This window comes from Neovison vison, chromosome 7, assembly GCF_020171115.1.
Source record: "Neovison vison isolate M4711 chromosome 7, ASM_NN_V1, whole genome shotgun sequence".
In the NCBI taxonomy this organism is placed as follows: domain Eukaryota; kingdom Metazoa; phylum Chordata; class Mammalia; order Carnivora; family Mustelidae; genus Neogale; species Neogale vison.
Window position 1 is genome coordinate 57,572,145 of NC_058097.1, and position 15,375 is coordinate 57,587,519.

The following is a 15,375-nucleotide window of genomic DNA, read 5'->3' on the forward strand; positions in this document are numbered from 1 at the left end:
TCGCTCACCATGGAGGGTGGCAGTGATACTGTGGGCACCTCCCCATGGCTCCCAACTCCGGGCTGTATTCCTGTGTGTGTTATTGTGGGGGCAGGAGAGCTGGGGCTGTGTGGGACAAGAGCTTGTGTGACTCAGTTTCAGTCACCTGCCATTTTCAAAGAAGTGCGAAACAGTGTGGTTGGTTCCATTTTTACTGACCTGAACTCAAATTGGGGAGCCTTAACCTTTCCCAGATGCAGTGTTCTCCGATGAGAAGTATCTCCCTAGAGAGTGAACTGTGCCTGACCCACTTCCTGCACTAGATTTAGGGGTAGGAGCCTGTCATTACATTCACCTAAAGAAGCGCATCTACTCAGAACATCTGGTTTCCTTGAGGACAAGACACAACACAAGGAGAGAAGCCCGGGAAAAGGGAGAAGGATAAAACAGCTGACCGGAGGACCAAGGCCACTGAGCCGCCCAGTCCCATCCAGCCACTGGCTGGGTCCCTGTGGCAAATGACCGGAAAGGAGGCTACAGCAAACTGACATATGCCTCAAAAGTCAAATATACACTGGATTTCAAAGGTGCCTTATACAGAAGTAAGCAAAACATCTCACGGGTGGTCTCTTATAGTGGCACGCTGGAAAGGTGACATTTGGGATCTACAGGAACAGGCATTAATTTCACCTTTCTTCTTGCTTCTTAAATGGGACTATGACAATAGCTAAAGTTACTGATGTGGCCTGCATAGTTTCTACCAGAGACGGCTGTTTCCTTAAGTAGCTTATGAAGTCCGATAAAGGGAGAGGAGGCATTGCACAAGCACACTGGGGACTACCGGAAGACTATTTGTAATAGTTTTCCCCCAAGGGAGAAATTTCAAGTTAACTGGGAACTTACATCCCGGCATTGTGATCAGAAAATCAAGCCAACCGACAGAACCCTGATGGTTGGTGACCAAATCCAGCCAATGTAATTTAAGTATGGGTTCTAATGAGGATGGCATGTCACCGTTCAAGGGTCGTGGTTGTCAGACTGCTGTGAGTGGATTCAGGATTTAATGTAGTACTGTGGACCCTCAAGATAAATAACACAGGAACAAAAGCTTCTTAAACACCAGGAAGAAGACTCAGTGAACAACAATCGAGAGATTAACTCATACATTTCTCAACAGAGATAAATCTTGCAAAACGTAAGGGTTTCAATGTGGAGGCACTATTGTTGCTAAGACGGTGGCTTAACAAAGGAAAAATATCCCTTTTTTGTGGAACAGCAACATGTGTGTTTTCTAATGCCTGTGAGTCCTGTAGAGGAACTTAGAGCCACCCTGCACCATCCATAAGCACCCCTCCCCAAAACGTCACACGTAGTAATGATAAATTCTGTGTATCCAGTTCCTGTATACAGAACGCATTTATGGGGTTTCTCACTGCTTTGAAAATCCTATTTTGGAATATCGAATCCTTGGACAGAAGCCATCTCCAGATCGGCTACGTTTTGTCCCCCTTTTTCCTGTAGGTTCTGGGATGTGGCATTAGAGGGCACTCATGACAAAGCCCTCAACACAAACAAACTCCATGTTCCCCTTCTGCTTCCAACCTGCTGTCCAGGGATGGACGACCTAGAGCTCTGGGTTCCCGCAGTCATGTCCGTCCCTTTGGTCGGAGGGCGTCCGGGCCGCCGACCGGGCACCCAGGCTCGCGTGTGCTTGTACCAGTGTTTCCGTCAAGGACGGCCGGGTCAGGTCCAGAAGGGACGAGATGGGGCTTCGGGCTCTGCAGCATCCTGGCCAGTGTGAGGTGAGCCTATGCGGTGTGAGTCCTCTGGTGCTTGGTGAGCGACGAGCTGTGCGTGAAGGCCTTGCCGCAGCCCCCACACGTGTAGGGCTTCTCACCTGTGTGGATCCGCCGGTGCTGCGTGAGGTGTGTGCTCTGCCTGAAGGACTTCCCGCAGTGAGGGCACTCGTACGGCTTCTCACCCGTGTGCGTGCGCTCGTGCTGGCTGAGCGACGAGCTGTGGCTGAAGGACTTGCCACACTCGTTGCACCCGTACGGCTTCTCCTTCGTGTGGATGCGCTGGTGCTCGATGAGCAGCGAGCTCTGGCTGAAGGCGCGGCCGCACGAGCTGCACTCGTATGGCTTCTCACCCGTGTGCACGCGCTGGTGCTGCACGAGCGGCGCGAGCTGGCTGAAGGCGCGGCCGCATGCGCGGCATTCGTATGGCTTCTCGCCCGTGTGGATGCGCTGGTGCTTGGTGAGCGACGAGCTGTGGCTGAAGGCCTTGCCGCAGTCGCCGCACGCGTACGGCTTCTCACCCGTGTGGATGCGCTGGTGCTGCGTGAGGTGCGTGCTCTGCCTGAAGGACTTCCCGCACTGGCCGCACTCGTACGGCTTCTCGCCCGTGTGCGTGCGCTCGTGCTGGCTGAGCGACGAGCTGTGGCTGAAGGTCTTGCCACACTCGTTGCACCCGTACGGCTTCTCGCCTGTGTGGATGCGCCGGTGCTCAGTGAGGAGCGTGCTCTGGCTGAAGGCCTTGCCACACTCATCGCACTCGTACGGCTTCTCGCCTGTGTGCGTGCGCTGGTGCTGGATCAGTGGCGTGATCTGTGTGAAGGCCTTGCCACACGCGCGGCATTCGTACGGCTTCTCGCCTGTGTGGATGCGTTGGTGCTTGGTGAGTGATGAGCTGTGGCTGAAGGCCTTGCCGCAGTCGCCGCACGCGTAGGGCTTCTCGCCTGTGTGGATGCGTAGGTGCTGCGTGAGGTGGATGCTCTGGCGGAAGGCCTTGCCACACTGGCCGCACTCATAGGGCTTCTCGCCCGTGTGTGTGCGCTCGTGCTGGCTGAAGGAGGACCTGAAGCTGAAGGCCTTGCCGCACTCGCCGCACTCGTAGGGCTTCTCCCCAGTATGCGTCCTCTGGTGCTGGATCAGCGGGGCGATCTGGTTGAAGGTCTTCCCACACTGAGTGCACTTGTAAGGCTTCTCGCCTGTGTGGATTCTCTGGTGCTTGGTAAGCGCCGAGCTGTTGCGGAAGCCCTTTCCGCACTCGTGACACTCGTAGGGCCTCTCTCCTGTGTGTGTTCGGTGGTGCTCGATGAGAGCTGAGCTGTGACTAAATGCCTTTCCACAGGCCTGGCACTTGTAGGGCTTCTCCTTTGTATACGTTTTTGGTTGAGCATTGAACCCTGGGTCTGGCTTCCCCCTCTTCACGCGTGTCCCCGGCATGTGAAGGCCTTGCCTTTCAGGAGTCATCGCCTGAGGTGGAAGATGGGGGCTTAGAATCAAGTTTTCCCCAAACCCATTCCCCTGCTGCTGCTGCTGCATGGGGGTCCTCACAGGCGTGAAGGCTGCCTGCACCATGCGGCTGTCTCGACTCTCGTGACTCTGTCCCCAGTGGCCCTTGGCATTGTCACCCTCGGCATACCACAGACCTTCCCACAGGAACCTTTCCACCAGGCCACTGCTGCCTCTTTCTTCAGTGATGTCCTGCTTTGGAGAGGACAGTCTGGTTTTGGGTCTAGTTTCCAGGTCTGAAAGAAACAAAAATGGAGATGCCCCTTAATTCCAGTTTGGGGGGGAAGAATTTGCAATGGGTGGGTGGCTAAAGACTAAGACTGGTGGTTTGGAAAGGCTGAAGGCACCAGTGGCTTCGACCACTTAAAAATACAGCTTCGCAGATCAGAGGAGGAACAGGAGCAGGGAAAAAGGCACGGAGAATCGTCAGAGACGGGGCATCTGGCAAGGGGAGCACAGAGAATGAGGGCACGGAGAGGACACAGGGCAGACAGCGAGCATCCAGGCAAGCATCCGGGGAAGCTGTCAGCAGATGCCCCAGGCTGGAAGGGGCTGAGCAATGGCCAGGACCTGGCGAAAGCAGCCCCCGAGTGCCAGGCGCCGATGGAGGAAGACCTGCCTCTCACCAGTGAAGGACCAGCCAGCGCAGCCCTCCCGCTGCTGCTCCAGCTAGGCCAGATCTAGAGAAACCACCAGCTCCTCAGACTGGAGCCGGCTGACGTGTGTACGGCCAGAGGCAGGGATAAGTGACCGGAGGTGAGCAAGAGGACTTGGATCTCGTCTGTTGGGTCTGTTTCAGCCACTGGGAGCCCCCAAGGACAGGGCTTCTGTCCACCTTGGTCACCACTGCAGAGGCCAGCAGACACGCTGAATGAACAAACGAATGCATCCCCTCCTCCCCCTTCCTGGCAGGACTGCTTCTGGCCTGGTACCCAGGGTGCCCTGCACAGCCACAGCCTCAGCCTGGCGTCCCCAGCTCAGCACTGGACTGGCTTAAACGTGTGAGGGGGCATCCTGCCATTTACATGACACTCTGATGAAGTGTTCGGGAAAAAAAAAAAAAAAAGCTCAAGCCAGGTGTGGCTGGCAAAACAGTGGTCCCCAATACGGCCACATTCTAATTCCTGGAACCAGTGAGGAAGCGGTCACAAGCGTTCTGATCTGTGAGTGAGGGATGCGGGAGGGCCAGAGTGACGGGAGTGACTGGAGAACACCTCAGAGCTGTGCTCACTGGGAAGATGGATGAGGCTGTGGGTCAAGGAATGCAGGCACCTCTGGGAGCCGGAAGGAGAAAGGACATGGATTCTCGCAGGCTCCGCAGGAGGAATGCTGCCTGCTGCCCCTGGACTGCAGCACCAACACCAACACTGGAACTGGGAGACAGTTCCTGCTGCTTTAAGCCACTAAGCTGCTGGCAATTCATTACAACACTCACAGAAAGCGAATGTCCTAGACAAGGGCTGCTTGCTCCTGAAGCTATAGAGATGTGGTTGTGACTCCTCCCACACACTGGCCATTCTTCCTGGGCCCTGGTGATAGGTTGCTGCTTAAACTAAGTCAGGGCCTGACACCAGTGCGGGAAAGCCCCACTTCCTATAGAGCTGGTACTGGTCGCAGGAGCTGAATAAGATGTACCAAGAACACAGCCTGCACAGACATGTGGAAGTGCCCAGATGGGATCTACCGACCCACAGACAGGTGAGTCATTAAAGATTCTGTGGTCTAAATCTCTGAGGTGAGAGGGTTTGTTACAGAGAAAGAGCAGGCTGCTGCCCCACCCCAGTGCCTTTGCACTTGTTGGTCCTTCCACCTGGAATTCTGTTCTCCCAGCCTTCTCGAGGTGGCACTGTTCTCATGACTCGGGCTTCAGCTCACACATCACCTCCCTGGAGAGGCTAGCCTCCCCTCTGCTCAGGTCCTCCCCACAACCTGGGTGGGGGGCGCCCCATGCCCAGCCTCAGTATTCATCATACACCGTGAGTATCTCGTGCAGCTATGATTCTACCTGCTGACTGCGTACCCCTTCCCTCACGAAGGATGTCGGCTCACTGAAGGGCTCACTCACAGGAGAACAGGTGCTTGGTGCACGTTTACCGAAAGACTGAGTCATCAGTTCGCTCTGAAGAATTCGAGGGCAGATATGGAGAGAGAGTGCCACGGGGCTGAATGGGCTCCTCCCAGCCCTGCAGGGCTCTCCCCTCACCTGGGCACACATGGTGGGGAACCCCTGCATCTGCCACCCATAGCTCTTCCTGCTCCAGCAGGGAAATGACATTTGGCCTGGGGAGCCAGCATTCTGCTCAATGGGGAGGATCCACGAGTATGCGTTGGTATTCCAGGACCCTTTTCATCCCTCTGTCCAGTCACCTTCCTTCCTCCGCGACCCACTTGGCTGCAGGCCCCAAAGGCCACAGCTGTGGTAGAGGCCCCGATGCCTGGCCCTGTACAGACCCAACCCTGGCTCTGGGCAGGGGGCTGTGTGACCCAGCTCCAGCCAGTCAGAGCTCTGCTGCTCCCCCGACCAACGGCTAGCAACAAGGACCAGCGTGGAGGGGACTTGGCTGCCACACAAGATGACCCACGGGCCTTCCATGGGGGCCCAGGACAAGACACAGATGAGGTACCATGGCAGCTCCCCTCACCTCTAGGGGGCCCATCTGTGAATGGAGGCAGAAGGTAATGCACTGGCAAGACTTGGCCCTGGACCCAGATGGAGGAGGTATGAAGGGAGAGGGCTCCTGAGAGACCACAGGAAGACTCAGGTCTACCCTGGGATTCTGCAGTCATGGGACCCACTAGGGCCCTCTTAACCCATGATTTTTGGCTCCTGGCATTTTCAGGTGGGATCTGTAACTTGAAACCAAACATCAGGTCTCTAAAGCCCCAAACTACTCCTAGGCAAATATTTGCTTTTAAGGCCTAGACCTACCCCAACTGTTAAACCAGGAGAATTAGAGTCTGTGCTGGGTGCAGACCATTGGGTGTTCAAGTGTGGCCTTACCCACGGAGACCAGGAGCCTGAAGGTCTCCAGCATCACATCGAGGTACAGGGTCCTCTGAGCAGGCTCCAGCTGCCCCCACTCCTCCCGGGTGAAGTCCACGACCACGTCCTCAAAGGTCACTTGCTCCTGAAACAAATGTCACACACAGGTGTTCTCACCCAGGCCAAGCCCGGCGATGGCTGCTAGCGGGAGCAGCTGGCAGACAGGGACAGCCAAGATGAGTGGGGGAGGGGTTTTCTCAGGTCTGAGAATTTGGACCACGTTTTCCCGGGGTGGGTGTGTGTCTGGGGGCTCTGCTGGAGAAAAGGGGGTCTTAGGATATAAGAGGACACACCCCAGTCATGCAAACACAGGACCCCTGAGTTGCCATCATGACTGTGACCGAGGAAGGGGCAAAGCAGCCCCGGGAGGCTGAAAACCTCCCACGAGTCAGGTAGAATGTCCCCTGGTATCCACAGCTGCAGTCACCAAGCTGTAGATGCCTGTCAGTCTACACTGCCCACAAACAATACCTGAATGCAAAGTGGGGAGAAAGAAAGGAGCCAGTGGAGTGGTGGGAAGAACAGGGAGTGAACCCAGATGGGAGGGGTGTCCAGTGATGGGACTCCTGGAAACCGTTTCTTAGTCTAATTTTGGACATTTACATATTAGGGTAAAAACACGATCCCCAAAGAGAAAGCCTAATGGTGGCTCCTGGGGTGATCCTCGTCACCACACTTGTGTATGTTTTCTGAAATTCCCACACAAGGCCAATTTCTTCCGGGATTGGGTTGGGAATTCATGATTTTCTCAAAGGCACGTGAGGGGCAGGGGCAGTTTCCCCCACAAAGGCAGTTTCTTCTCACCAAATCAAGTGCTGTGGATGGCTGGGGCGGGGGGATGGGCGCAGAGGCAAAGTCCATGGCTCACCCTGACACTGGGTGTCACTGCCCCAAGTGAGGGACACAAACAGGGTGCCCAAATACTAGATCCTGGCCCAGCAAGCAGCATCTGCCTCTGCTAACATTCCTCCCACCAGAGGCGGGGAGATGTGGGGCAGCAGATGGTGTGAACTAGGCATCTGGGGGTGGTGCTGTCCAGACTCGGCCTGAGACAGATGGGGCTTCAAACTCCAGCCCCAGGTCCATCCTTTAAAGTGCTCTGCACCTCCCTGCCCTCGTCTGTGAGTTAGTGAGAACTCCCCAAGGAGGCTGCTGGGAGGCATAAAGAGATTCCCGTGATGTGTGTGCCAGGCCCCACACAGAATGGGTGCTTTACCTGAGTAAGCCCCCTTTCAGGCCGGTGTGCTGGAGGCTCGGGGCGGGGTTGATTTTCTTTCACCAATTTCCCCATTTCTGCTACATTTTCCCCACTTAGTAGGTCTTAGTGGTTCTCTGCAGAGTCTCAGTGAGCGTGGGTCCCTGTTCTGGGCACCGCAGAGGCCAGGTAACAACAGACACTCCCCTAGCCACAGGGTGCTCTTGCTCTAGTCGCAGAGTCTGGGAGCTGCCGAAAAAATGGGAGGCTGGGAGGGGCGCTGCCGGAATGGTCATGCAGAGGTCTGCAAGAGCCACAAAGGCACTGGGATGTGTGCTGAGCGCTGGGGACATTTATGAGGGCACGTGGTCTGAGCTGGGCCCAGGTGTCCTGAGCTCAGGCCTGGCTTGGCCACTCCCAGCTGTGTGGCCTCAGGGCTGGGACGTGCCTCTGTGTCCTGGTCTCCTCATTGCAGCATCCTGGGGCTGATGTGGGTGTAGGATGCGGTGCACCCACCGTGTGTCCAGCACTGACCACAGGCTTTGGTGTATTTCTACCCATTCACTGAGCGTGTACTGTGTTCTGGGCCTTTGCACACGGCAAAGATGGTCAGAACTGGTTCCCAAGGCCCTAAGCCCCAGGCCCCCCGACAGCTGGCCTAGGAGACCTTGTTCTCAGTCCTCCAGTTACATATATGTGCCTGGCCCTTACGGAAAGTGCCTGGCATGGTTCCATCTTCAGGCCTTTACTCATGGTATTCCCCAGCCTGGAACATTCTTCCTGTGGGCCCTTGATCTCACTCCCAGCCCCCTTGCAGGTCTCTGTCTGGGGATCACTTCCTCAGGGAAGTCGTCTGGGCTATACTGGGTAATGCCTGGGGCCCAAGCCATCTTCTTCTGGGCCTCATTTTCTTGCACAACATGTGGCACATTTACATTCCTCACAGGAACTGTAAGCCCCATAGGGATGGTAATTTTTTGCTTGTCTGTTCCTGCACCTGCAATTCCTACAACAATGCCTAGAAGGGCACCTAGTCAATGGCAGGTTACCAAGGGGACTGAGTGGAGTGAGCAAGCTGGGAGTACACTGGAACCCTGTGTCAGGAAAGTGCTCGACACATCAGTGGAATGGACTAGCACTGTCTGCCAGGATAGAACAGAGCAGGTAAAGACTCAGGGAGATCCTCTCGGAGGTGGTGAGGTGGGAGATCTGGGGGAAGATGGAGCTGGCTGGGCACATTCCTGGCGGGGGCAGCGTAAGGGCAAAGGCCCTGAGAGCAGAATGAGTCTGATGGGGGTGTGAGGCCAGGCCTGGGAGGCCTGAGTGGGAGGGTGGTGGTATACTCACCGGGGCCCCAGCAGCAACGAGCCCAGCGGTCATTCCCTCCTTCTCTGGCCTCTTCCAGAAACAGCCAGTTCCTCTGCAGGCAGTTCTGGGGGGGAAGGGGATGAAAGAGACTGGGCAAGTGCCTGTGGTGATCAGAAACCATGCACCCCAGGATGTGCGTGCAAATAGGAGGGGCTGTGGCTGCTAGAGCCCGGAGTCCTGTGCCCAGGCCAAACCCAACTGCAGCAAAACCTCAGCCTGGCATTCTCCAAGCACCTACTGTGTGCCCAGTGCTACTCCAGGCATTGCTGACAGACTACCTTGAATTCTCCTACCCCATTTCACAAATAGGAAAACTGAGGGCCACGGCTAGCAAAGGGCACACCCCCAGTTGCCCAAATGTTTGATATTTCTGTTACTATGACAGAAAGCTAGATAGGGGGTCTTTGGGTACTGTTTACCTCAGTTTCTCCAACTCATAAAATCAGAGTGTTGAGCCAGCACAGACATTATAGGAATTAGGGTGTGGCAAGGGCTGAAGATGGAGCATGGCACACAGCAGGATACACATGAAGGCAGTCAGTGCGGGAGGAAAAGCCTCTTACTTCAGTAAGCACCTCCAGAGTACCCACACCTCCTCCCTGACTGAGTGCCCCAGATGAAACTCGGGTCCAAGGTAGTATGCATTTCCCTTGTGGCTCTACCTCCCCTTGACGCTTCCTGTGCTCCCCTGATTCCCGCCCATCCCGTCTGTGCCCCGTTGTCTCCACAGCAGTTTCCAAGATGGGAGTTCTCCCGTTCAGTGATGTGTTGACAGGTTTCTTACCATCTCCCTGACTCCCCTGGGAGCTCTGGGGTATAGGGTAGGGCCTGGCACCCAGGACACCTAAACATGTGCTTGCTGAATTAATGACGGAGCCTGGATGATACTCAGTAAGACTTTAACATAATGAGCCAGCTTCCTGGGTCCCCGGCGGCTGGGAGTAAAGTGTGTGCTCTCGGTCTCCCTCACGATCATCCAGAGAAGCCGGCTGCTCACTAAGGTGACGCTGCAGGGACGACTTCGCAGGGGGCCTCGGCCCTCCCCACCCTCCAAACCCCGGACGTCCCACCGAAGCCGGGGAAGGCTGCAGGTCAGGTGGCGCGTCTCTGAAAGGTCAGACTAGCTGGTCACTCTGACTGTGACGCCCGTAGCCGGTGGCTCCCACCCCTTTTGCCAAAGCCAGGGCCCCACCCTGACCCCAACTCCTACTCTCGGACCCGGAGACACCCCCACCCCTAATCGGGGCCCCGCCCACTAGGCCCCGCCCCCACCACCCCTGAGGCGACCGGCCCCGGGCTCAAAGCAGGAAAAGGGACTCTCCACAGGCGCGCGCGGGAAGACCCCGGATCTCCTCCCGTCTCGGCCTCCCCCGTTCCGGCCACCCCAGCCTCACTTACCAGCTGAACCGCAGGACAAAGGCCGCGCTGTCACCGGCCGGGTCTGAGCTTGCGCAGGCGGGCGCCCAACTACATCTCCCAGAGGGCGGCGCGCGCACTTCCGGCCGTTTCCGTGCTCGCCTCGCCCGAGTCCGGAGCCGTGGCTACCACGCTCGCAGTACGAGCTCGGCCTCGAGGACCCACGCCGGCCTTAGCCTCGCCGACCCGCCCTAAAATCCTTCCACGACGCATTCCCTTGTCTGATGACCGGGGACGAAGGCCACGCCCGCCGTTGACCGGGACTGCGCCTGCGCAGGGGGGCGCCGAACTACAACTCCCAGAGGTCCACTCAAGGGCCGGAGGGCCTCTGTCCCGGCCGTCCTGTCGCGCAGAGTTGGAGTTTTGACGCCGGTGCTTGAGGCGCCGTCGGAAGTGTCCGCTTCCCGCGGACTGTGTGGTGGGACCCGCGAACGTCGTCCCCGCGCTCGTACCGCGGCCCCTGGCCGGGGACTAGCGTAGATAGAGTGGTCAGGGGGTGAGGGAGGACGCGGAGCAGAGGCCGTGGGAAAACGCCGAGGGGCCGTCTCCGCCGGGAGGACGCGGCCGGGCTGAGGCGGCGGGCGCAGGGCCGGTGAGGGAGGTGAGTTCTCCGGGAGCAGCGACGTGCGGCGTTCATGGTGGACACTGTGCCGTAAACTTTATTGTTGTCCGACAAACTGGAGCATCCGGAAACAGCGGGAAATGCGAGACACAAAATGACACACACCCAAGTTGAAACTCACCACGACCCGATACACGTGCGAGCCGTCGACACTTGCCACCGACCCCCCAGTCGCGGGCTCCAGGGCGCGGCCGGAGGAAACGTCCGCGCTGGACGCGTGTTTAAACTGCTCTTCGTCACTGTCACGTGTGCCTTTGAGCAGCAGCGCAGTGTCCAGAGCTCGTGTGTCCGCACTGACGGCATCCGAAGCTGGTGGGACGGTGACCAGGGCCGGCCGGGCGCCGGGCCCCGAAGACGGCAGCCAGCAGTGGGCCAGGCGCCAGTGGACAGGGTGTGCGCGGTGGCCGTTCAGCCCCACGAGCCAGACTTACTTTCGCTGATGCGCGGACGGGCCCTGGAGCCGCGAGCGGACATGACTGCCCGAGGCTGAGCCTGGGCACTTGCCCGCTGAGAAAGACTGATTCCAGCCAGGGCTGGCGTACTGGATCTGAAGCTGAGAAAACGTGTCAAGACGCGGGCGTTTTTTCTTTGTCTGACATAACAATTTGTAACGACTCTGACTCTGAAAACAGCAGAGAGACAGTAGGAATTCTCACATTGGGGAAAAACCTAGCTAGATACCTTTTCTTTACACGTAAAGACACTTGAAAAGATTAGGCTGGTTCTTACATGAGTAAAAGACTTTAAATTTCATAATCCCTACAATAGTGGTTGTTACAGAAAAGTACAGATGGCTCAAACACAGAGTGCACTGATGTAAACAAGGCAACGACAAGCTTTTCTTTAAAGTGTCTTGTACATTCATAGACTATAAAGGCTCACATTTGTGATTGTCATACGGAAAGCCCACCTTCTCTATACCACAGTATGAAGTCTTTAAAATATACATAAAATGTCAATTATCAGTTCTCTCACCTGCAAACCAAAATGTGAAAAGATAATTGTTTACTTTTAGTTTCTTCCACGAAATGTGTACACTTCCCCTTACTTTCCCTTAACTGTATCAGAAGGCATGTACACATTTATGATGAAATCTTTTCCTCAGGTCTGGGCGGAGTCCTGTAACAAGCTCTTGAAGGTGCCACACAGACTTGCGTGCTCATGGGGACATACCCCAACCCTAATATTGAGCCAGGTTGCCCTGGCCAGCTCCCTTGGGGCTTGCCCCTCTGTTATTTTCCTCTAGCCTCCTAATTGTTGTTTTTTTCCAACCAGCTTTCACAAACTCCAATGCCTGCAGGGGCTGGGCTGTAAACGGATGGGAGCTGATGGTCTCGACCAAGTCCATGCGGACAGGTAAGCCTGGTGCACTAGGGCTGTACTTCTCAAAAGAAGCCAAAGATTCAGATTTGTGTGTGAAATCTCGATTCACAGGAAATTCAAAGAGTTCAAAACCACTGTCAATTAAAGAAGATGATCTGAAGGCTAGCTCTGTGTGGCCTTCACCCCTCCAGACCATGTTGTAGCCAGTGGCTAGGGCCCACTCATGCCAATGTCAGCTTCCTCAAACCACAGCGGTCACCACCTGGCTGTGACAGGATTGCACCAGGAGCAGTTGCATCAGGAATCAGTGTAGGTTTCAAGGAATTCTATAATCAAGTCACGGATAGCACGACTTCATTACACTCTTTTTGTTAAGTTGTTCAATATATACATTTAAATATATTACAGTGTGCCTTGTGTATATATTTCATCCTTTTAAAAAAATCATTTTGGGAGACTCAAAACCCAGCAGTACCCAGGTCTCTGCTCCCAGAGGCCCTGGCTGTGGTAGGGAGGAGGGTGGTCTGTTTGCCTCTGGTTCTGGAGCATGAGATGATGAGGACTTGGACTGCACCCAGTACCTGGCCCAGCAGATGCTCTGTGACAAAGTGCTGGAGGACAGACAAGGAGGCTGGGAGGTGTCCCAATGGGAAGCTGTTGGCATCTTGCAGGGGACACTGGCAGACGAAGGCACAGGGTGAGCCAAGCATGCATGGAGTGAGCAAAAAGAGAAGAGGGGGCTGGTACTCTATCTCACTACAGCTTAAGCAGCATCTTGGGACTAGGCAGGCTGAGTAATTAACTCAATTTGGCTGCTTTGGTCAATCGGGATTCTGAGGAGTGACTCTCTAGGCCCAGGATCCTGGGCCACATCCATGCCTGTGTCAGCCAAGACAGAGAGCGTTGATGGTGACCTTCCATGGTGCTGTCACCCCATTTCCTCAGAGGTCCAAGTAAGGCTTCCTTGGCTGATCACTGTGGCCCTGCAGTGGGGTCTTGGCAGTGGCTATAGCCCACTTCCTCCTCTGATGACCATTCGCCCATTCTCACTCTCAGAGGGCTGCTCTGTACCGGGCACTAGTACAGTGCTGCAGTGAAGACTGTTCTGGGCAGAGCAGGCAGCCCTCGAGGTGAGGAGGCCCAGCATGGCATTCGCTGTGGAGACAGATGGGAACAGAGTGGGTGTGGGTGCAGGAGGCCAGCCTATAACGCCCCACTGCTGGGGGCTACTGAAGCAGGAAGGGATTTGAGGGAACTGGTCAGCTGGGCTTTATGTCATCTCAGTGTGTCTATTTCAGAGGGGTCCTGCCGGCTGCTGGTATTGGATGGGATTGAGGGGAATGGGCTGGAGGCAGAGTTTGCTTAGAGTCAGCTGCAGACATCCAAAGATGCAGAAAAGAAGACAGAAGAAAGGGAGGCTGGGGCAGTTAAGTGCAGAGGAGAAAAGAGAACAGGGCGATCCTTAGGCCTTGGAGGGTGGAGGGATGGCCTAGGGGAAGCAGTTGGTTTTCTTTCGATCAGGCTTGTCTTTCGACAAGCTCAGTTGAAAGGCAGAGGGACACCAGGCAGGTGTCTCTGGAGGGCAGTTGGTCTGTGGGATGCCCTGGCAGTCATCTTCCTAGAACCCCATCTTCAGAGCTGTTAGCATGAGGATGGTTGGGGCCCATGGCAGTGAGGGGTCTGACTGACATCTAGTGGGCAGTGGCTCCCACTCTCTCATACAGTTCTGCTCCAACCCAGAGAGCTGTGAATGTGCCTCTGGCTTAGGGGGCTTGGAATGAAAGCTGCATTGGAATGAATCTCTGGCCCCCAACAAGGCGGGACACTGGGATTTCTTTGTCCACATATCCTGTCATCTTAAGCCTGTCCATCATGTGTGCTGTACCTGAAGGATCAGGGGCCAACTGTGGGGCCAAGACTCCAACCCTTTCCCCCTGAGCTCCAAAGAAGAAACTGCCTCAGCAGGATAAGAAAGAAGGTGCTTAAAAGAGAGCTGGAGCCCACAAGAAATTAAGGCATGGAGTAGGGCCAGAAGCCCCCAGGGAGGACTTCGAGGATAAGCCAGGATGCTGGAGCGAGCCACGAGCAAGATCTGGAGGCCCAGCGAGTGAGAGTTCCAAGAAGGCAAGGACGGCGAAGGGTGCGAAGGCAGCGGAAGGATCTGCATGGCCCTGGAAGGTGCTAGGGTACAGAGGCGGCAGGTGGGATGCAGGAGGCAGTTTGGTAGGAGAAGCAGCAATGGGCTGGGTGGGGCAGATCCAAAGGCTTTTTCCAGTTGAAAGGCGACTTATATGTGATTTAAAGGAGATGATCTCTGCTTACATGTGGTCAGAGTCAATCCAACACTATTTCCAAGTACAGTTCCAAAAAACAAAAACAAAAAAAGAAAAATTTGCAAGGCTTTCATTCACCTGGGGGCAAGTGGTACCCAGTAATGGAGAGTTGGGGATGGGTGAAAAGCTGAATCCAGGTGCACGCAGGCTATCCCCAGAAGTGGTGGGGTAAACTGAGGTGCTTGGGAGACTGCATGCCTGCTCTTGGGAAATCCGGGGCAACCATAAAGCCAGATTTCTGTGGCATCTATGATTTGAAAAATGTTGGCATTTATCTTTAAAAAAGAAAAAAAAAAAAAGTCATTCTGTGAATCAAACGAAGTCATGTGGTGGTCAAATTTGGTTATACCTAAAAACCCTGCCTGAAAGCCGTCCGGAAAGCAGATTGGTAGGTGTCAGGGGCGGAGCGGGGAGATAGGGAGTGGCTGCTGATGGGTGTGGGGGACCCATTTTGGGAGTGATGAAAATACTGCAGAATACATGGTGCTGTACTTAATGCCACCGAATTGTGCATTTTAAGTAGTTAAAATGGCAAGTTTTACGTTGTGTGTACTTTAGCCTAAAAAAGGAGTGAAAAAGGAATGGGGGGCGGGGACCAAAATGAGAAGAAAGAAAAGAGGACAGTTCCACGTAAAAGAACCCCATGTGTGTGCCAGGCTCCCAGGGGCTGGGCGGGCAGCCCGCCTCCTTCCGCGGAGCGCAGGAGGGCCGCCAGGTTAAGGGCGCAGAGGCCGACCTGGCGCCCCCGGGAAAGGTTGTTGGGGCTGGTGGTGCTGGCCAAGCTCCTCCGCTGTAGCCTG

General features: G+C 55.5%; 1 protein-coding gene across 2 annotated transcripts; it reads right to left on the minus strand.

The window, feature by feature from the left end:
- Positions 1-1,127: 1,127 nt before the first annotated feature.
- On the minus strand, positions 1,128-10,339 carry ZNF135 (zinc finger protein 135). 2 transcript variants are annotated; one of them, XM_044257433.1, is made up of 4 exons: positions 10,280-10,339; positions 8,861-8,945; positions 6,277-6,403; positions 1,128-3,511 (listed from the first exon to the last, which is right to left on the minus strand). In XM_044257433.1, exons 2-4 carry the CDS (start codon positions 8,891-8,893, stop codon positions 1,788-1,790), a joined length of 1,884 nt encoding a protein of 627 aa, XP_044113368.1. In that variant the 5' UTR covers positions 8,894-8,945; positions 10,280-10,339; the 3' UTR covers positions 1,128-1,787. The 2 variants fall into 2 exon arrangements, with proteins under 2 accessions (XP_044113368.1, XP_044113369.1); XM_044257434.1 differs by lacking the exons at positions 6,277-6,403; positions 8,861-8,945; positions 10,280-10,339 and having other exon boundaries at positions 1,128-3,236; positions 3,413-3,496.
- Positions 10,340-15,375: the final 5,036 nt, after the last annotated feature.